Genomic DNA, 22,364 nt, shown 5'->3' with positions numbered 1-22,364 from the left:
GGGAAAGTTTTTGGTCCAAAATTTGACAAAAACGTTGTACGTCGTCCCAAATTTGACAATAAAAAAAAAAAAAAATTGGTCCAAAATTTGACAAAAACGTCATACTATACTATGTCGTTAAAAATTTTAAAATTTTTTGGGAAAAAAGTTTTTGGTCCAAAATTTGACAAAAACGTTGTACAATACTATGTCGTCCCAAATTTGCCAATTTAAAAAAAAAAAAAATTTGGTCCAAAATTTGACAAAAACGTCATACTATACTATGTCTATCAAAATTTTACAATTTTTTTGGGGAAAAGTTTTTGGTCCAAAATTTGACAAAAACGTTGTACAACATCGTTCCAAATTTGCCAATTAAAAAAAAAAAAATTGGGTCCAAAATTTGACAAAAACGTCATACTATACTATGTCGTTCAAAAATTTACAGTTTTTGGGGAAAAAATTTAAATGCCAAAATTTGACAAAAAAGTCATACTATACTGTGTCACTATGTCATCCAAAATTTGATGACATAGTAAATACAGTTGTACAGTTTACACTTATTGGTCTGTATCCAGTAATGTCCAATAAACATTTAATAAGCTTAGTAGCTCCTGGATTAAAACTATCAACTGTAATTCATTGCGGGCCGCCAGAAATGTTTCTGCGGGCCGCCATTGGCCCCCGGGCCGCACTTTGAGAACCAATGCCTTAGATGTTTAAATAACCAAAATCATTCAAACGGAATCATTTTGGTTTGTGGACATTAGGCAGCATTACATTCATGGCACATTGCCTTGCATATCCTCCCTCTACTTGCACAGGTGACTATGGTATGTTTGTTTGCTCTCAGGATGCTGAGTCAGAGAGTCTGCTGCCTCAGGAAGACGAGAGCTGCAACACAAGATCAGCATCAAGTCCTGCACTCCCACAAAAAAACGTGCAGGCTGAAGGTTGGTTTTCATATTCAGTCAGAGAATGGCATTCACTTTCTGCTTCTGAGTCTTTTATTTAAGTTGAAACAAAAGCTATTTGTTGACTGACAAAAGGATATATAAACGTTTTTTTAACCGATTACTCGATTCGAGGAATAATCGGTAGAATACTAGATTACAACAATATTACATAGTTGCAGCCCTTGTTTTTTTTTTTTTTTTATATATTTTTTTGGGCCTTTTTGCCTTTAATGATAGTATAGTATAGAGAGACAGGAAATGGGAGGCAGAGAGATGGGGAATGACACGCAGGAAAGACCGCTTGGTGCGGGATTCGAACCACGGTCGCCTGCAGCGAGGACTACAGCCTCAGCATATGGGGCAGGTGCTCTACCAACTGAGCCACCACTGCCATAGTTGCAGCCCTTGTGAGCTACATAAAATCAGCTAACATCAATGTTTACAACAACATATGTAACAGTACTTTTCAAGTCTAATGTGAACATTTGAAATGGTAACAAGTCATTAGTTTTCATCCTCGCAATATAATGTAATGTGGTTAATGTTTGAATGGTGTGCAATCAAATCAAATCAAATTTTATTTATATAGCCCACAATTACAAAACATAGTTTGGGCCAATTCCAATTCCTATCTTAACCCTCAAGCTGAACCCTTAATCTTAACTGGCCTCAAAACCAAGTGTTGAGGGTTATTTTGTCACTTAGAAATGGGACACCCCTTAAATGCAGAAACGTCTTCAGACTGTAGGGGGCAGAATAACGCCAAAGCTGCGTCCAGTCTGTCAACTCCAAAGAAGAAGAAGAAGAAGAACACATTTACGTCAGGATTATTTATTACGATCCGTTTGTCAGTCAAGTTATAAGATGATACTCATACAAATACCACAACCACGGACATATCCAGCTGACAGTTACCACACACCACGACTTATTGAAAAGTAAACCACACCGGCCGGCTATTGACAAAAGATCGTAAAATAAAAATAAATGTTACGCAACAATGACGTCAGTAATCCATAATATGGGTCTAAACTAAGATAATACAATGGTTTTCATCATTTTTATATCTCTATTAACAAAGAAAATACTTCATTTTGTACTCGTTTCGCTGCTTTCGACGCCATCTTTGTTATGTGAAAACACGCAAAGCATTCTGGGTAGCCCTTGCTCCCAAGGGTGGTCTTGGAAAATCTCAATATTGAGGGCGATACAGCCCTTAAACTTGGCCCTCAACTTAATTTTTCTGAGAATCGGGACAGCACATTTTTGAGGTTGAGGGTTAAGCAAGGAATTGGAATTCACCCTTTGTCTCACGGGACTTCACGGTAACATCCTCTGTCCTTAGACCTTCGACCAGGGTAAGTCAAAAACTACCAGGGAAAAAAACCCTTATAACAGGGAAAAAAGGGTAGAAACCTTAGGGAGAACCACAGGTGAGGGATCCACTCCCTGGACGGACATACATGCAGTAGATGTTACGCAAAACATACAATATACAATTACAAAGAATAGAGAGTAAAAAAAAATCTTTGAATGCCAGGATCATCTGGATCACTGTGGTCAGAGACTTGAGGACGACGGAGTCCTCGTTTTCCGTCCTGGCCTCGTCCTGTTCGCTGGTGGCAGCAGAAAGTAGTAGTAGTAGCGTCAAAACTGGATCTGGATCCTGTAACCACTTTATCCTCCACCAGAGGGTCACGGCGGGGGGCTGTGCCTGTCTCAGCTGACATAGGGCGACAGGCGGGTGTGCACACCCTGGACAGTTTGAGCATCGTTGTAGTTTTCTGAAAATACACACACAGCATTATAACGTGAAGAAAAGTTCAACTCATCAAACAACACAAATGAAAACACTAGTTCCATGTCTCATTCATGCCTCTACTCCTCAGGATCCAGTTCTCAGCAGAGTCCTGATCCTCATATTGCTGGAGCCTGTCCTGCCCGTGTTGCTGACTCGCCTCCATGCACCAGTGTGGCCGTTTCCTCAGCTCTGCCTGCAGCCATCCGCGCATCCTTTAGCTCCTCCTCTCTGTCCCCCGCAGCCCCCTCCTTTGACCCAAAGCCCAGGGTCGGCATCGACTCCTTGAGGTTCTGGAAAAGCTGCAACGCAGCAGGATGCACACGGGCCATCTTCACGGATTTTATCGAGATGCTAAATGACATCTCCGACAGGATTCAGACCGACCGGGCCAGTCAGGAGGGTAAGGGAGACGTTTCCTTCTTCACACGTTCACAAATGTTTTTCAACAGTGCAGTTTAGCAGTAAGCTTTCTTGTCACTGCAGATTACGGTCTGGCTCTGTCAGTGATGGAGGCGTCTGGGAAGCTGACTGAGTTTGTGGACAAGCAGCAGAGAGGTGAGGCTCAACCTTTAAGGTGCTAATTAGGGCTGGGAGATATGGACCAAAAGTTATATCTTAAAGGGACACTGTGTAGTATTTATGGGTTTATATTACCCAATATCCACTTTTTTTATACATATTATGTGCTCCTGCATTGTCTAGTTCATTGGTTCTCAAAGTGCGGCCCGGGGGCCAATGGCGGCCCGCAGAAACATTTCTGGCGGCCCGCAATGAATTACAGTTGATAGTTTTAATCCAGGAGCTACTAAACTTATTAAATGTTTATTGGACATTACTGGATACAGACCAATAAGTGTAAACTGTACAACTGTATTTACTATGTCATCAAATTTTGGATGACATAGTGACACAGTATAGTATGACTTTTTTGTCAAATTTTGGCATTTCAATTTTTTCCCCAAAAACTGTAAAATTTTTAACGACATAGTATAGTATGACGTTTTTGTCAAATTTTAGACCAAATTTTTTTGGGAAAAAAATGTCAAATTTGGGACAGCATATATGTCATTTTTGTCAAATTTTGGACAATTTTTTTTTTTTTTTTTTAATTGTCAAATTTGGGACGACGTACAACGTTTTTGTCAAATTTTGGACCAAAAACTTTTTCCCCAAAAATTTTAAAAATTTTGAAAGACATAGTATAGAATGACGTTTTTGTCAAATTTTGGACCAATTTTTTTTTTTTTTTAATTGTCAAATTTGGGTCGACATAGTATTGTACAACGTTTTTGTCAAATTTTTTGACCAAATTTGGGACGGCATATGTCATTTTTGTCAAATTTTGGACCAACATTTTTTTTGAATTTTTTTTTTGAATTTGGGACGACATAGTATTGTACAACGTTTTTGTCAAAATTTGGACCAAAAACTTTTTCCCCAAAAATTTTAACATTTTTAACGACATAGTATAGCAGGGGTCACCAACCTTTTTGAGACAGGGAGCTACCTTAAGGGTAAAAAATAATATGGAGGGCTACCATATAATATTTTTTTGTTTGTTTACCATTTAAATGATTAATATTATGCATTCAACTGCATACACATTCATTCCAGTGCTTACTCCTAACGATTACCAGTTTTTATAAACAATATCAAAGATATTTTACTGAGCGATCATACGGATACATGCAAGTGAGGTGAAGTGAAGTGAGCCCGCGGGCACCGTATTGGCTGCCCGCGGGCTACCAGGTGCCCGCGGGCACCACGTTGGTGACCCCTGTAGTATAGTATGACGTTTTTGTAAAATTTTGGACCAAAATTTTTTTTTCAAAAAAATTGTCACATTTTGGACAACGTAGTATAGTATGTCGGTTTTGTCAAATTTTGGATGCCATAGTTATTACAAATGGGATTTCTTTCAGTTTTTTCCCTTTGGCGGCCCTCAGTCCAATGTTGGGTTCCTAAATTGGCCCTTAGGTATCACAACTTTGAGAACCCCTGGTCTAGTCGCTGTATAATAGTTTTTGTTTCATTTTCGTAGTGTTTCAAAAAGTCATGTAAAATAACATGGTCGCGGGCCGCGGTCGCATAGCCACTGTTAGCAGCGAGACGCCATGTTTCTACCGGAGCCTGTAAGGACAAACGCGAGAGAACAAATCAAGCGTCTCTTTACTTGTAGCGGAAGTCCCGCCTCCTCTCTCTCCGCTTCGTCTGCTATGGCCGCGGTAGCTCGCCCTCTCCCTCGCCTCACGAACCTCATCTGCTGACACGGAGAAAGAAGACGAGGTTTGAAAAGAGTTTGAATTTTGTATAAAATGCTTTGAGTTATATCTCCAGTACGTTCATAACAAATAGGTCAAATGAAAACTGCTCCATCTGGGCTTCGCTTGCTCCGAAAGTTGGCCGACAGACAGCTGACATATTTTCACAAAACTTTACCGTTTAAATTGGAATTCATATTGTGTATATATACATATATATCACATATATTTTGGTTGTTAATTGCATAAACCCCATCTCTTTCAATGTGAATTAGAAAAAAATGAAATCATGTTGCGTATATGTATACACTGTATGACTGTATTTGTCCATCCATCCATCCATTTTCCACCGCTTATCCGGGGCCGGGTCGCGGGGGCAGCAGTCTGAGAAGGGACGCCCAGACCTCCCTCTCGCAGGACACTTCCTCCAGCTCTTCCGGGGGGACCCCAAGGCGTTCCCAGGCCAGCCGGGTGACGTAGTCACTCCAGCGTGTCCTGGGTCTTCCTCTGGGTCTCCTCCCGGTGGGACATGCCCGGAGCACCTCCCGAGGGAGGCGTCCAGGGGGCATCCGATTCAGATGCCCGAGCCACCTCAGCTGGCTCCTCTCGATGTGGAGGATCAGCGGCTCTACTCCGAGCTCCTCCCGGGTGACAGAGCTCCTCACCCTATCTCTAAGGGAGCGCTCCGCCACCCTGCGGAGAAAACTCATTTCAGCCGCTTGTATCCGGGATCTTGTTCTTTCGGTCATAACCCAAAGCTCATGACCATAGGTGAGGGTAGGAACGTAGATTGACCGGTAAATCGAGAGCTTTGCCTTTCGGCTCAGCTCCTTCTTCACCACAACGGACCGATACAACGACCGCATTACTGCGGCCGCTGCACCGATCCGCCTGTCAATCTCACGCTCCATCCTTCCCTCACTCGTGAACAAGACCCCAAGATACTTAAACTCCTCCACCTGAGGCAGGATCTCTCCACTGACCCGGAGGGAGCAAGCCACCTTTTTCCGGTCGAGAACCATGGCCTCGGACTTAGAGGTGCTAATTCTCATCCCCGCCGCTTCACACTCGGCTGCAAACCGCCCCAGCGCATTCTGGAGTTCCTGGTTCGTAGGAGCCATCAAGACCACATCATCTGCAAAGAGCAGAGATGGAATCCAACCGCTTTCTAACCACCTCAGTGACTTCAGCTTGGGTAATGGGTGAGTCGACCCCTGAGTCCCCAGCCTCTGCTTCCTCTGGGGAATGCGTGTCAGTGGGATTGAGGAGATCCTCGAAGTATTCCTTCCACCGCCCAACGATGTCCCCAGTCGAGATCAACAGCTCCCCACCCCCACTGTAGACAGTGTTGGCGGAGTACTGCTTCCCCCTCCTGAGGCGCCGGACAGTTTGCCAGAATCTCTTCGAGGCCGACCGGTAGTCCTCCTCCATGGCCTCCCCGAACTTTTCCCAGTCCCGAGTTTTTGCTTCTGCGACTGCTCGGGCCGCCGTCCGCTTGGTCTGTCGGTACCTGTCAGCTGCCTCAGGAGTCCCTCGAACCAACCAGGCTCGATAGGACTCCTTCTTCAGCTTGACAGCATCCCTTACTTCCGGCGTCCACCACCGGGTTCGGGGATTGCCGCCACGACAGGCACCGGAGACCTTACGGCGGCAGCTTCGAACAGCCGCGTCCACAATGGAAGTGGAGAACATGGTCCACTCTGACTCAATATCTCCAGCTTCCCTCGGGATCTGGTCAAAGCTCTCCCGGAGGTGGGAGTTGAAGACCTCCCTGACAGGTGATTCCGCCAGGCGTTCCCAACAGACCCTCACAACACGCTTGGGCCTGCCAAGTCTGTCCAGCTTCCTCCCCCGCCAGCGGATCCAACTCACCACCAGGTGGTGATCGGTTGACAGCTCAGCCCCTCTCTTCACCCGAGTGTCCAAGACATGCGGTCGGAGGCCAGATGACACGACCACAAAGTCGATCATTGACCTCCGGCCTAGGGTGTCCTGGTGCCACGTGCACTGATGGACACCCTTATGCTTGAACATGGTGTTTGTTATGGACAAACCATGACTAGCACAGAAGTCCAATAACAAAACACCACTCGGGTTCAGATCGGGGAGGCCATTCCTCCCAATCACGCCCCTCCAGGTCACACTGTCATTACCCACGTGAGCATTGAAGTCTCCCAACAGAACTACGGAGTCCCCGGTTGGAGCACTTTCCAGTACGCCTTCCAGGGACTCCAAAAAGGCCGGGTACTCCGCACTGCTGTTCGGCCCGTAAGCCGAAACAACAGTGAGAGACCTACCCCCCACCCGAAGGCGGAGGGACGCGACCCTTTCGCTCTGCGGGGAGAACTCCAACACATGGCGGCTGAGCTGGGGAGCTATAAGCAAGCCCACACCAGCCCGCCGCCTCTCACCTTGGGCAACTCCAGAGTAGTAGAGAGTCCAGCCTCTCTCAAGGAGTTGTATTTGTAAAAATATATAATTTAATACAGCTGTAAGATTGCTGAAAACGCTTGAAAATGAACATAGAAAGTGCTTGAAATTGATTAGAAAAAGGCGTGTGAACCTTGATTCTTAGACGTTTGATTTACTGATTATAAACTACACTTTACAAATTCAACATTTGGCATGTTATCGTTTCTTCCCAGAGTTAAAACGGAAACAAACGGAGCTGATGAAAGCAGCGTCGGCTTTGGAAGACGTCGTCATCGCCGAGAAAATGAGTCCAGTCCAATCGGCAGCTCCTTGAGACTTGTTACACGAGTGTATTTGTGAACCCTCGGGCAGCAAACCTGTTTGTGTTTTTCAGCGATTTTACCAGTTCAAGCAGGTACACGAGGGACAGAGCATGTGAAGCAATGCAGCAGTTCACAGCTGAAGCAGATCTCTGAATCCTGTCGAGTTCAGCGCTGTGTAAATCAAAAGTTATTAACTGGTATGATATGAATGTGTTTGATTTTCTTGTTTGTAATCCTCACAAATGTAACAGTTTAAAAAGTGGTACATTGTTGATTATTGAACTTAGGGCTGGGCGAATTTTGAAAAATACCGCGATATATATTTTTGGGTCTGTGTCTTGCTCTTAAATATGTTATATGGTTTGTAAGGTATCACACTTTTACAGCACTGATTACACATTTTCTTTATAAAAACTGGGTTTTTTTTGTGTGTTAGTTAAATGACCTATAATATAATAATTTTAAGTTATACGAGTTGTTTTCTAATGTGCACAGAAATGTTACCAGGTTTAAAGTGAACGGCAACATTCGTAGTTTTACTTTCATTTCCTCTGCATTAATGTGCTTGTGCATATTTGCATAAAGACTTAAGTTTCTGCTTCACAAATTTAATGAACAATTGACAATGTCACATACACAGTGATGTAGTCAGTACCGTCACTAGGCCTATTTTAGGGGGTCTGAAGGCCCCCCCCCCCCAAAAGAAAATAGTTTGGGGTTTTTGTTATTATTAATTTTACATGTGCATGTTCATGTTCTGTGGCTTGTTCTTAATTGTTATTCAAAGACTGTTATGTGGCACCATGACTCAGGTTCGTCATTGAGTGAGAACCCACTGCTGCTGCTGCTTGGCCCTGGTTTGTTCATATGGATGCGATGCTTGGGCAGAAGCTCTGTCCTCATCAGGCTCCTGTCCATCCTTGAGAAATGTGTACAGAAAAACAAAATTGTATAAATGTTGTTGAAGTTCAATAATACACTGTTCATAAATTAATACATTGTATTATTTTAATTGAAATATTTCATTTGAACTTATTAAGAATTAACTTATGAACTCAACTTATTACTAAAACTTATTTGTGTGTGTGTGTGTGTATGTATATAAATAAAAACATAAAACATACAATTAACTTAATTACAATGTCCACTATTTACATAAAAATCCCCCCAAAAAAAGAACAACAGACATTTAATAACTGTAGGATGTGTTTCTGGAAGTCACGGGGCTGGATGTTTTGGTGAGAGGAATGTACCTGGTTGTGCTTCTGGACCTGAGCTGCCACAATGAAGACCCTGGTGTTTGTGATCCGGTCTCCAACGTGTCTCCACTGTCCACTGCATCGTACCATTTGATGAGTTTGCGGCTGCCATGTTACTGTGGTCTTAGAAAGAAGTCAGGCAGAGTATATCACATTGTTATTCTGATTCAGAAAAAATGAACCACAGTATTTGAAATCACAAAATTGGAATCTGAATAACCACATAACACTGCTATTAACTTACGGATTACAAGTAATCATGGTCAATAGGACCCTGCTCCAGGCTTCATCTGGAGCAGCCTCTTCTTCTGGGGCCATGATGTCACCGGCTCCCAGACAGATGTTGTGGAGGATGGCACATGCTGTTATAACAGGGGTTCTCAAAGTTGTGATACCTGAGGGCCAATTTAGGAACCCAACATTGGACTGAGGGCCGCCAAAGGGAAAAAACTGAAAGAAATCCCATTTGTAATAACTATGGCGTCCAAAATTTGACAAAACCGACATACTATACTATTTTGTCCAAAATGTGACCATTTTTTTTGAAAAACAAATTTTGGTCCAAAATTTGACAAAAACGTCATACTATACTATGTCGTTAAAAATGTTACCATTTTTGGGGGAAAAGTTTTTGGTCCAAAATTTGACAAAAACGTTGTACAATACTATGTTGTCCCAAATTTGAAAAAAAAAATCAAAAAAAATTTGGTCCAAAATTTGGCTAAAATTACATATGCCGTCCCAAATTTGGTCCAAAATTTGACAAAAACGTTGTACAATACTATGTCGTCCCAAATTTGACGATTTTTTTTCAAAAAAAAATTTGGTCCAGAATTTGACAAAAATGTCATACTATACTATGTCTTTCAAAGTTTTACAATTTTTGGGGGAAAAGTTTTTGGTCCAAAATTTGACAAAAACGTTGTACAATACTATGTTGTCCCAAATTTGAAAAAGAAAATCAAAAAAAATTTGGTCCAAAATTTGACAAAAATTACATATGCCGTCCCAAATTTGGTCCAAAATTTGACAAAAACGTTGTACAATACTATGTCGTCCCAAATTTGACGATTTTTTTTCAAAAAAAAATTTGGTCCAGAATTCGACAAAAATGTCATACTATACTATGTCTTTCAAAGTTTTACAATTTTTGGGGGAAAAAAGTTTTTGGTCCAAAATTTGACAAAAACGTTGTACAACGTCGTCCCAAATTTGAAAAAAATTTTCAAAAAAAAATTTGGTCCAAAATTTGCTGTCCCAAATTTGACAATTTTTTTTCCAAAAAAAATTTGGTCCAAAATTTGACAAAAACGTCATACTATACTATGTCGTTAAAAATGTTAACATTTTTGGGGGATAAGTTTTTGGTCCAAAATTTGACAAAAACGTTGTACAATACTATGTTGTCCCAAATTTGAAAAAAAAAATCAAAAAGAAATTTGGTCCAAAATTTGACAAAAATTACATATGCCGCCCCAAATTTGGTCCAAAATTTGACAAAAACGTTGTACAATACTATGTCGTCCCAAATTTGACGATTTTTTTCAAAAAAAAAATTGGTCCAAAATTTGACAAAAATGTCATACTACACTATGTCTTTCAAAATTTTACAATTTTGGGGGGAAAAAGTTTTTGGTCCAAAATTTGACAAAAACGTTGTACAACGTCGTCCCAAATTTGACAATTTTTTTCAAAAAAAAATTTGGTCCAAAATTTGACAAAAATGACATATATGCTGTCCCAAATTTGACAATTTTTTTCCCAAAAAAATTTGGTCCAAAATTTGACAAAAACGTCATACTATACTATGTCGTTAAAAATGTTAACATTTTTGGGGGAAAAGTTTTTGGTCCAAAATTTGACAAAAACGTTGTACAATACTATGTTGTCCCAAATTTGAAAAAAAAATTTGGTCCAAAATTTGACAAAAATTACATATGCCGTCCCAAATTTGGTCCAAAATTTGACAAAAACGTTGTACAATACTATGTCGTCCCAAATTTGACGATTTTTTTCAAAAAAAAATTTGGTCCAGAATTTGACAAAAATGTCATACTATACTATGTCTTTCAAAGTTTTACAATTTTTGGGGGAAAAAGTTTTTGGTCCAAAATTTGACAAAAACGTTGTACAACGTCGTCCCAAATTTGACAATTTTTTTCAAAAAAAATTTGGTCCAAAATTTGACAAAAATGACATATATGCTGTCCCAAATTTGACAATTTTTTTCCCAAAAAAATTTGGTCCAAAATTTGACAAAAACGTCATACTATACTATGTCGTTAAAAATGTTACCATTTTTGGGGGAAAAGTTTTTGGTCCAAAATTTGACAAAAACGTTGTACAATACTATGTTGTCCCAAATTTGAAAAAAAAAATCAAAAAAAATTTGGTCCAAAATTTGGCTAAAATTACATATGCCGTCCCAAATTTGGTCCAAAATTTGACAAAAACGTTGTACAATACTATGTCGTCCCAAATTTGACGATTTTTTTTCAAAAAAAAATTTGGTCCAGAATTTGACAAAAATGTCATACTATACTATGTCTTTCAAAGTTTTACAATTTTTGGGGGAAAAGTTTTTGGTCCAAAATTTGACAAAAACGTTGTACAATACTATGTTGTCCCAAATTTGAAAAAGAAAATCAAAAAAAATTTGGTCCAAAATTTGACAAAAATTACATATGCCGTCCCAAATTTGGTCCAAAATTTGACAAAAACGTTGTACAATACTATGTCGTCCCAAATTTGACGATTTTTTTTCAAAAAAAAATTTGGTCCAGAATTCGACAAAAATGTCATACTATACTATGTCTTTCAAAGTTTTACAATTTTTGGGGGAAAAAAGTTTTTGGTCCAAAATTTGACAAAAACGTTGTACAACGTCGTCCCAAATTTGAAAAAAATTTTCAAAAAAAAATTTGGTCCAAAATTTGACAAAAGTTACATATGCTGTCCCAAATTTGACAATTTTTTTTCCAAAAAAAATTTGGTCCAAAATTTGACAAAAACGTCATACTATACTATGTCGTTAAAAATGTTAACATTTTTGGGGGAAAAGTTTTTGGTCCAAAATTTGACAAAAACGTTGTACAATACTATGTTGTCCCAAATTTGAAAAAAAAAATCAAAAAGAAATTTGGTCCAAAATTTGACAAAAATTACATATGCCGCCCCAAATTTGGTCCAAAATTTGACAAAAACGTTGTACAATACTATGTCGTCCCAAATTTGACGATTTTTTTCAAAAAAAAATTGGTCCAAAATTTGACAAAAATGTCATACTATACTATGTCTTTCAAAATTTTACAATTTTGGGGGGAAAAAGTTTTTGGTCCAAAATTTGACAAAAACGTTGTACAACGTCGTCCCAAATTTGACAATTTTTTTCAAAAAAAAATTTGGTCCAAAATTTGACAAAAATGACATATATGCTGTCCCAAATTTGACAATTTTTTTCCCAAAAAAATTTGGTCCAAAATTTGACAAAAACGTCATACTATACTATGTCGTTAAAAATGTTAACATTTTTGGGGGAAAAGTTTTTGGTCCAAAATTTGACAAAAACGTTGTACAATACTATGTTGTCCCAAATTTGAAAAAAAAAATTTGGTCCAAAATTTGACAAAAATTACATATGCCGTCCCAAATTTGGTCCAAAATTTGACAAAAACGTTGTACAATACTATGTCGTCCCAAATTTGACGATTTTTTTCAAAAAAAAATTTGGTCCAGAATTTGACAAAAATGTCATACTATACTATGTCTTTCAAAGTTTTACAATTTTTGGGGGAAAAAGTTTTTGGTCCAAAATTTGACAAAAACGTTGTACAACGTCGTCCCAAATTTGACAATTTTTTTCAAAAAAAATTTGGTCCAAAATTTGACAAAAATGACATATATGCTGTCCCAAATTTGACAATTTTTTTCCCAAAAAAATTTGGTCCAAAATTTGACAAAAATTTCATACTATACTATGTCGTTAAAAATGTTAACATTTTTGGGGGAAAAGTTTTTGGTCCAAAATTTGACAAAAACGTTGTACAATACTATGTTGTCCCAAATTTGAAAAAAAAAATCAAAAAAAAATTTGGTCCAAAATTTGACAAAAATTACATATGCCGCCCCAAATTTGGTCCAAAATTTGACAAAAACGTTGTACAATACTATGTCATCCCAAATTTGACGATTTTTTTCAAAAAAAAATTTGGTCCAAAATTTGACAAAAATGTCATACTATACTATGTCTTTCAAAATTTTACAATTTTTGGGGGAAAAAGTTTTTGGTCCAAAATTTGACAAAAACGTTGTACAACGTCATCCCAAATTTGACAATTTTTTTCCAAAAAAAATTTGGTCCAAAATTTGACAAAAATGACATATATGCTGTCCCAAATTTGACAATTTTTTTCCAAAAAAAATTTGGTCCAACATTTGACAAAAACGTCATACTATACTATGTCGTTAAAAATGTTACCATTTTTGGGGGAAAAGTTTTTGGTCCAAAATTTGACAAAAACGTTGTACAATACTATGTTGTCCCAAATTTGAAAAAAAAAATCAAAAAAAATTTGGTCCAAAATTTGACAAAAATTACATATGCCGTCCCAAATTTGGTCCAAAATTTGACAAAAACGTTGTACAATACTATGTCGTCCCAAATTTGACGATTTTTTTTCAAAAAAAAATTTGGTCCAGAATTTGACAAAAATGTCATACTATACTATGTCTTTCAAAGTTTTACAATTTTTGGGGGAAAAAGTTTTTGGTCCAAAATTTGACAAAAACGTTGTACAACGTCGTCCCAAATTTGACAATTTTTTTCAAAAAAAAATTTGGTCCAAAATTTGACAAAAATGACATATATGCTGTCGCAAATTTGACAATTTTTTTCAAAAAAAAATTTGGTCCAAAATTTGACAAAAACGTCATACTATACTATGTCGTTAAAAATGTTAACATTTTTGGGGGAAAAGTTTTTGGTCCAAAATTTGACAAAAACGTACAATACTATGTTGTCCCAAATTTGAAAAAAAAAATCAAAAAAAAATTTGGTCCAAAATTTGACAAAAATTACATATGCCGTCCCAAATTTGGTCCAAAATTTGACAAAAACGTTGTACAATACTATGTCTTTCAAAATTTTACAATTTTTTGGGGAAAAAGTTTTTGGTCCAAAATTTGACAAAAACGTTGTACAACGTCGTCCCAAATTTGACAATTTTTTTCAAAAAAAAATTTGGTCCAAAATTTGACAAAAATGACATATATGCTGTCCCAAATTTGACAATTTTTCCCCCCCAAAAAAAACGTCATACTATACTATGTCGTTCAAAATTTTACAGTTTTTTGGGAAAAAATTTAAATGCCAAAATTTGACAAAAAAGTCATACTATACTGTGTCACTATGTCATCCAAAATTTGATGACATAGTAAATACAGTTGTACAGTTTACACTTATTGGTCTGTATCCAGTAATGTCCAATAAACATTTAATAAGCTTAGTAGCTCCTGGATTAAAACTATCAACTGTAATTCATTGCGGCCCTCGTTTTGGCCGGGGCTCGAACCGGGTCTTCTTGCTGCTAAGGCAACAGTACAATGATAAAGGAGACTCGTATGATGACATGCGTTCACAAGGCGACCGCCCGCGTTTATTATCCAACGTGCAATCCACAACAAGCGTTTCTACTTGGCATGCTGGGAACTAACACTTCAGTGCACACCATACACTGTGTAAGTAATCCATTTCAATCATTGCGTTTCATTATTAATGTTCAAGAAAGGTTGCCATACTGATGGTGGCGGCACCCTCGCGGCTCTATCGACGAGCTGGCCCGACGCATAAAACTTTTGAGCAAGTTGCCATCGACCTGCCAAAAAGCTTCAGTCTGGGTCGCCTCAATCAGGTGATTGAGACAGAACTTAAAGCAGAACTCTTCCAGGTCCTGAATGACAGCGGGAAAAAGCACATGTCAAAACAAAATCCAAGACGTGAATGTGATAAAACAGTTAGTCTGTCTCATAATTTGTCATGATAAGCATCACTCGATCAAACCTTTAGTCTTAAGGACAGTGCACATGAAAACTGAAGTTTAGCTCGCAGAGATACAGCAGCTGCTGGTCTACTGCTACCTCGATTGGTACGTTTGCCTAGAGCTCGAACTAAAGAATAGTGTTTACAATCGATTAATGTATTGATTAGAGCTGCAACTAATGATTATTTTCATAATCGATTAATCTGTCGATTATTTTGTCGATTAATCGATGAATCGTTTGGTCCATAAAATGTCAGAAAATGCTAAAAAAACGTTGATCAGTATTTGTCAAAGCTGGAAATGATGATGTTCTCGAATCTTAGTTTGTTCACAAACCAAAATGATTCAGTTTGAACGATTTCTTTGTTTATGTGGAGCAAAGAAACCAAGAAAATATTCACATTCAAGAAGCTGAAACAATCAGGAATCTTGTTTTAATAATGAAAAAAAGCTTCAAACCGATTATCGATTATCAAAATAGTTGCCGATTGATTTAGTAATCGATTAATAATCGATTCATCGATTAATCGTTTCAGCTCTAGTATTGGTTGTGCCTTGTTTTGTACACAAACATATTCAGTTTTAATTCCTTTGTTGTATGAAGCAAAAAAGAGCAGGGAAATGAAGACTAATAGTGAAGACTAACCTTAGCATCATAGAGCACAGCAACTGACAGCAGGGAGAAGGCATTTTCAATGGTGATTCTTCTCTTGATTACTTGTTGACACATTTGTTTCAGGCGTTTCTCACAGTACGACGTGGCCAGATCCAGCAGCGCTTAGGAAACACACAAAAACACGCTAACACCGCCAGTACAAACAAGTGAACGTATGCGAGATCACAAAGTGACCTGTGTGTGTGTGTGTGTGTGTGTGTGTGTGTGTGTGTGTGTGTGTGTGTGTGTGTGTGTGTGTGTGTGTTTGTGTCTAACCAACTCCATCGCCAGGTTGTAACTTCACATCGTCAGTGTAGAGGAACTCCAGGAAGGAGCGGTAGACCGGGTAGGAGAACTGGTCGATTTCAATCACCTCCTTGACGTCTTCATTCCAGTGAGACTGAAACAAGGATCTGAAATGTTCACACCTGCAAAAGAAGCAACACAAATCTTCAAAATCGTAATTCAGTGACTCATTTCAGTGTTTTTATTTCATGTAGGGCTGCACGCGAGGAAAACATACAATATTTAAGAAGCTGATTTTCAGCTTAATGTGAAACACCAATCAACCATTTAAGAACGTGTAAGGACCAAAGGAAGCAAACATAAAAAACAAACCAAGCAAGTAATCAGCAGATTCATATATATATATATATATATTGCTTATGTGTGAAATCTATTAGATCACATTCCTGACCTCATTTTGAGAACTGCCTTGTGAACGTAGATATATTTGCCGTCGATGCAGAACTTGACGTCAGCCGTCTCTGGGTTGTCAAACTCTTTTTTCAGACACTGAGCCACAGTCAAGAAGTCGTCGGGCTCTGGAGCTGCAAATCACACACACACGTACGTGTCACATATATATATACGTCCCCCAGTAGAAAGAGTTAGCGAGCAAACAAGATCTAACAGTGGTCTGTGATTGGCTGACTCCATCCGCTTAGAAAGTTATGACCAGATATACAGCTCACTGAGTGTGTGTGCTGTGTTTTTTAAAGCTCACATAGAGTGGAGCTGTTGCACATATATGTTAGTAATGGACGTCTACTTACATATATTAACTTGTTTTTATGCTCAAAAACCTCCTAGTTGCTGTAAACGAGCCGATAGAAATCTGTCTTTTCTGACGCTGTTCCTCAGCCTCAATATTTCAGACATAAATCTCACCCCCAGAAGACAGAGTGTGTTGTGATTGGCCAGCCAGCGTAGAGCCTTCCCAACTGTCTTGTGATTGGCCAGTACCCCGGAAGTGACGTAATCAGCACACCCACTCTCAGAAGCGCAGCTCCCCCCTCTGGAACGGTGGATGCACTGCTACTCATTATCAAAACATTGTTTTAACAATGTTTAAAAATATAGCTTCTTCACGACCTTTGACCCGGAGTCAGACCCAGAGTCAGAAGACACTGTCGCTCGTGAAACACCTCCACAACGGTCTTCTTCTGCGGTTCAATGTACGCAACCGGATGTGCCCGGACTAGTGCCCGGAGCAGGAGGATCTGCTGTTCAGGAGAACCGATGTTTTACGTAACCGGACCGTGTTTTTTCAGAGATCTCGCTGAACCCGAGATTACAATAAAACACAGCGTTCTCAGCAATGGCTGAACTGTTTGTTTAGAACCTTCAGGGCTTCATAAACAAGGTAATGACGCAGATACACACTAAAAAACAGCGTTAATTGGAACTTCCGGTCTAGGTTCGCTTTAATGTAGGGCTGCAATGACTCATTGATTATTAATCAATTACTAAATTGATTCCCAACTAGTTTAATAATCAGTTTGAGTTGTTTTTAATAATCAAAAAGTATTTTTTTAATTTCTTAAAACCAGAAAACATAAAACAATAATGTTGGTTTATGGACAAAAGCATTTGAGATCATCATTTCTAGGTTTGAGAAACAGCCTTCTACATTTGACATCGATAAAATAATCGACAGATTAATCGATTAAAGAGAATAATCGAGAGTTGCAGCCCTAGTTTAACAAATGAGAAGCTCTAAAGTACCAGGACAAACTTAATTTTCCACTTAATAGTGTTTGACTGCAAGAATACAACCAGGCTGTAATACTGTAATGTGCAATTAAACATTTTGGTAAATTGATTTCATAAAACTGATAAAAAAGTCAAGATATAGATATCTATATCATATCAATAGCGAGCCTCAGGTCTTTATTGCCTGCATGTTGCTCCTGGTCTTACCCATAGATAGAAGCCTCCACATAACGGAGGGCCTGGCGAAGCATGCAAAGACATCGTCAGTGCAGGTGAAGTGCGTGAGATGAGGCAGCACAAGAGACTGGCCCCGACACTTGCCCCACATGTACACCTGACCGCTCTGGGTCTTAGCAGCCGATGTGTGCGTGAATTGACAGGCTGCGATCTCCACAACTCTGGCAAAGAAACCAGGTGAAAAAGAAATCAGTCAATGTTGATGTATTGGACAGTGGATTGAGTTTTTTTCTGTGGTGTGATCTCACCTCTCATTCTCAGTCATGATTTGAACTGGACTCAGCTGGTTGCTCTTGTTGCCGTTGCCCAGTTGTCCATGTGCGTTACAACCCCATGTGTAGAGCGAGCCTTTATTGGTCAGGGCCATGGAGTGACCATCGCCTAAGACAATCTACCAGGGAGAGAAGAGGAACCCTTTGACTCGAGTGATTCGAGTAACTCGATTACAAAAAGGCAAAAACCCGAGTATTCGTTTAATTCCTATCTCACGTGGCCTGTTCAGCGCAGGGATCATTGTTTGCATGGATGTGTTATATGAGCCGGATGGAGCACTGCCCCCTTTGGCTCCGTTCATTCCTATGAAGCTGCTCTCCATGAACAGCGAAAGGCACGATGAGAGTGCGCTAATGACGCGCGCTAGCGGATTTCGTGAATACCGACGTCACGTTGACTTCGGCTTTAAACCGTGGATTTGTAAACGGGTTCTTTCAGTGTTGAAATTTCCTGAAAATATTGACAGTAGTAGATGATAAATATGATTTACCGTAACTTTTTAGAGAAACGTTATATTGAAGGAATAAAAACAAAGGTGACATGGCTTAGTTTGGCTGAAGATACAGTCGTTTAAAAAGGCCTTGTTCCTTGTTAAAGGTCACATAGAGTGGTCCTGTTGCACATAAATGTTAGTTATGGAGGTCTACTTACATATATTAACTTGTTTTTATGGTCAAAAACCTCCTAGTTGCTGTAAAATAGCCGATAGAAATCCTCTTTTCTGACAGTGATTTTCTGCTGCGAGATTTCAGAGTGAACTTTCACCCCCAGAAGACAGAGTCTTGTGATTGGCCAGTACTATCCAGCACATCCGTTCTCAGAAGCGCAGCGCCCCCCTCTGGAACGGTGGATGCACTGCTCCTCATTATCAAAACATTGTTTTAACAATGTTTAAAAATAGCTTCTTCACGACCCCCTGCCGCAGTCCCTTTATGACTTTAAACCGGAGTCAGAAGACACTGTTGCTCGTGAAACACCTCCACAACGGACGTTATTCTTCTTCTGCGGTTCAATGTACGCAACCGGATGTGCCCGGACTACTGCCCGGAGCAGGAGGATCTGCTGTTCAGGAGAACCGCTGCTTACGTAACTATTACGGGATTTTCAGTGATCTCGTTGAGCCCCGAGATTACAATAAAACACAACGTTCTCAGCAGTGGCTGAACTGTTTGTTTCGAACCGTCAGGGCTTCATAAACAAGGTAATGACGCAGATACACACCAAAAAAAACAGCGATAATAGGAACTTCCGGTCTAGTTCCACTTTAAGACTGAAATCTCATCTAAAATTAACATGTGTGTTCAAACTTTTTGCAAGTGTGTGATTTCAAACCTGTTGCACACATAAACCCTGCAAAGCCGTGAGTCGACAGGGAGTGTGCTGGTTGTCGGTATTTCCAAGTCCAAGTTGTCCATTCCCATTATAGCCCCAGCCATACACCTGCAGAGACGAGAGAGAACTTAAGTGGACTTGTTTTTTGGTCAGATATTACTGGACAATTTCTTTCCATTGTAACTCTATCACCTCTCCGTTGTCGACGACTGCCAGTGATGAGGTCTGACCACAGACAATGCCGACAGCCACCTTGTTCTGCAGGCAGCTGAACACTCTGCGAGGGGTGGGCTGCTTCGCTGTGGTGCCTGAGCCCACCTGACCATACTTGTTGTAGCCCCATGCATACACCTGGCAGAAAAACAAGAGACCTCTGTGTCAGGTTTATACAAACATGCACATGATTCAGATTTTACACCTAATACAGTGTATCTAAATAAACTCAGTTCCCCAGGAAAGCCACAGGTGTAAAGCTCTCAAATACTTTTTGAATTCTGTTCCTATATCTGCTACAGAGGCATTCAGTAGGCATTGAACCTCAGGTTTTAGAGGTCCTTTTTATAATAATAATAATAATAATGCATTATATTTAAGGCGCCTTTCAAGACACTCAAGGTCGCCGTGCAACAACAAAATAAAAAAAAAATAACAAAAGGTAAGAGCAACGGGTAGAGAGTTAGAGAGTTAGAGGGAGTAGGCCTGTTTAAAAATGTGGGTTTTCAGATGGTATTTGAAGATGGCGAATGAAACAATGTTCCTGATGCCGAGGGGAGGGAGTTCCAGAGGCGGGGGGCAGATCGGCTGAAGGCTCTGGCCCCCATGGTGGTCAGACGGGCAGGAGGCACAATGAGGCTGATAGATGAGCCAGATCTTAGTGTCCGGGAAGGGGTGTTGGTGTGAAGGAGGTCAGAGAGGTATGGGGGAGAGAGGTTGTGGATGGCCTTGAAGGTGAGAAGCAGAATTTTGAAATCCATGCGGAATTTAACCAGAAGCCTGGACTTTGAGTCCTTTACACAGGGGTTCTCAAAGTTGTGATACCTGAGGGCCAATTTAGGGACCCAACATTGGACTGAGGGCCTCCAAAGGGAAAAAACTGAAAGAAATCCCATTTGTAATAACTATGGCGTCCAAAATTGGACAAAATCGTCATACTATACTATGTCGTTAAAAATGTAAAAAAATTTGGGGAAAAACGTTTTTGGTCCAACATTTGACAAAAACGTTGTACAATACTATGTCGTCCCAAATTTGACCATTTTTTTCTAAAAAAAATTGGTCCAAAATTTGACAAAAACGTCAGACTATACTATGTCGTTAAAAATGTTAAAATTATTGGGGAAAAAAGTTTTTGGTCCAAAATTTTACAAAAACGTTGTACAATACTATGTCGTCCCAAATTTGAAAAAAAAATTGGGTCCAAAATTTGACAAAAATTACATATGGCGTCCCAAATTTGGTCCAAAATTTGACAAAAACATTGTACAATACTGTCGTCCCAAATTTGACAATTTTTTTCTAAAAAATTTGGTCCAACATTTGACAAAAACGTCATACTATACTATGTCTTTCAAAATTTTACAATTTTTTGGGGAAAAAGTTTTTGGTCCAAAATTTGACAAAAACGTTGTACAACGTCGTCCCAAATTTGAAAAAAAATTTCAAAAAAAAATTTGGTCCAAAATTTGACAAAAATTACATATGCTGTCCCAAATTTGACAAATTTTTTCCAAAAAAAATTGGTCCAAAATTTGACAAAAACGTCATACTATACTATGTCGTTCAAAATGTTACAGTTTTTGGGGAAAAAATTTAAATGCCAAAATTTGACAAAAAAGTCATACTATACTGTGTCACTATGTCATCCAAAATTTGATGACATAGTAAATACAGTTGTACAGTTAACACTTATTGGTCTGTATCCAGTAATGTCCAATAAACATTTAATAAGCTTAGTAGCTCCTGGATTAAAACTATCAACTGTAATTCATTGCGGGCCGCCAGAAATGTTTCTGCGGGCCGCCATTGGCCCCCGGGCCCACTTTGAGAACCAATGCCTTTACAGGTCTCTGACTAAATCTCAGTCACATGTGCCATTGCAAAGGTTTTAAAACAGGCCTACATTTTGCTGTACGCATACTTGCAGTGAAAGTTCTTTAGATACCCTGGACACTTACCTGACCTGATTCGGTCAGAGCCATTGAGTGATAAGACCCACAGGCCACCTCTGTGACCTTCTTATTGAGCAGGTTGGCAGTCACTTGCAACGGAGCTGCTGCTAGCGTTGTATTCCCGTTTCCCAGTTGGCTGAAGTCATTATCTCCCCAGGCAAACAGCTCTCCACCTGAAACACAAACAGATTTAGTCATTCTACGGCACTTTTTTTTTTAGACCAACTGTGACAGAAGAGAAGCACGTGTTAGGCGCAGCTACCCTCTGTGGCCAGCAGGATGTGCGGTCCGCTGCCGTAGCTCAGGCTGACCACTTTCTTCCCACTCAGGGAGTCCAGTTTCTTGGGTACGATGGTGCTGTGGCTGTCTCCTGTGCCCAGGCAGTTGCTGCAGTTCAGCCCAAACGCATACACCTGAGAATAAGTGGCAAAAGGAGGGAAAGGAATAAACAACAACAACATGAGGACTAAGCAGAGTCTGTCTGAGTCAGCGGAGGAGGAACGGGTTCACATAACCGACAAATCAATATTGTTTATGTTGACCTCTCACCTCATCATCTTTGGTTATGTAAATAGCCTCATTAGCAGTCAATCCAAACACCAATGCCTTCTGTATCATGGAGAGCTCTTGAGGCCCGATCATGCTGAAAAGTGACCATTTGGTTACGTCCACCAT

At 39.6% G+C, this 22,364-nt stretch overlaps 2 protein-coding genes across 2 annotated transcripts in view; one reads left to right on the top strand and one right to left on the bottom strand.

The window, feature by feature from the left end:
• Positions 1 to 8,581, top strand: part of phf11 (PHD finger protein 11) — an 18,751-nt gene extending 10,170 nt beyond the window's left edge. The window contains exons 11-14 of the mRNA XM_083888873.1: positions 833 to 932; positions 2,825 to 3,136; positions 3,220 to 3,291; positions 7,643 to 8,581. Of these exons, the coding sequence (XP_083744999.1) occupies positions 833 to 932; positions 2,825 to 3,136; positions 3,220 to 3,291; positions 7,643 to 7,743 (585 nt within the window). The 3' untranslated portion in view covers positions 7,744 to 8,581. The remainder of the gene's footprint in view (positions 1 to 832; positions 933 to 2,824; positions 3,137 to 3,219; positions 3,292 to 7,642) is intronic.
• On the bottom strand, positions 8,550 to 22,364 carry LOC310927438 (RCC1 and BTB domain-containing protein 1-like; the record flags this gene model as incomplete). The annotated part of the gene is made up of 14 exons (XM_083889733.1): positions 8,550 to 8,651; positions 8,986 to 9,114; positions 9,265 to 9,353; positions 14,783 to 14,939; positions 15,676 to 15,806; positions 15,961 to 16,112; positions 16,382 to 16,508; positions 17,887 to 18,077; positions 18,165 to 18,307; positions 19,522 to 19,629; positions 19,714 to 19,872; positions 21,696 to 21,862; positions 21,952 to 22,102; positions 22,239 to 22,364. The coding sequence occupies 14 exons, from the start codon at positions 22,362 to 22,364 to the stop codon at positions 8,550 to 8,552; spliced, it is 1,932 nt and encodes a 643-aa protein (XP_083745859.1).

This window comes from Microchirus variegatus (genome assembly GCF_963457635.1).
Source record: "Microchirus variegatus genome assembly, chromosome: 5".
Lineage (NCBI taxonomy): Eukaryota > Metazoa > Chordata > Actinopteri > Pleuronectiformes > Soleidae > Microchirus > Microchirus variegatus.
This window is presented reverse-complemented; position numbering and strand designations above follow the sequence as displayed.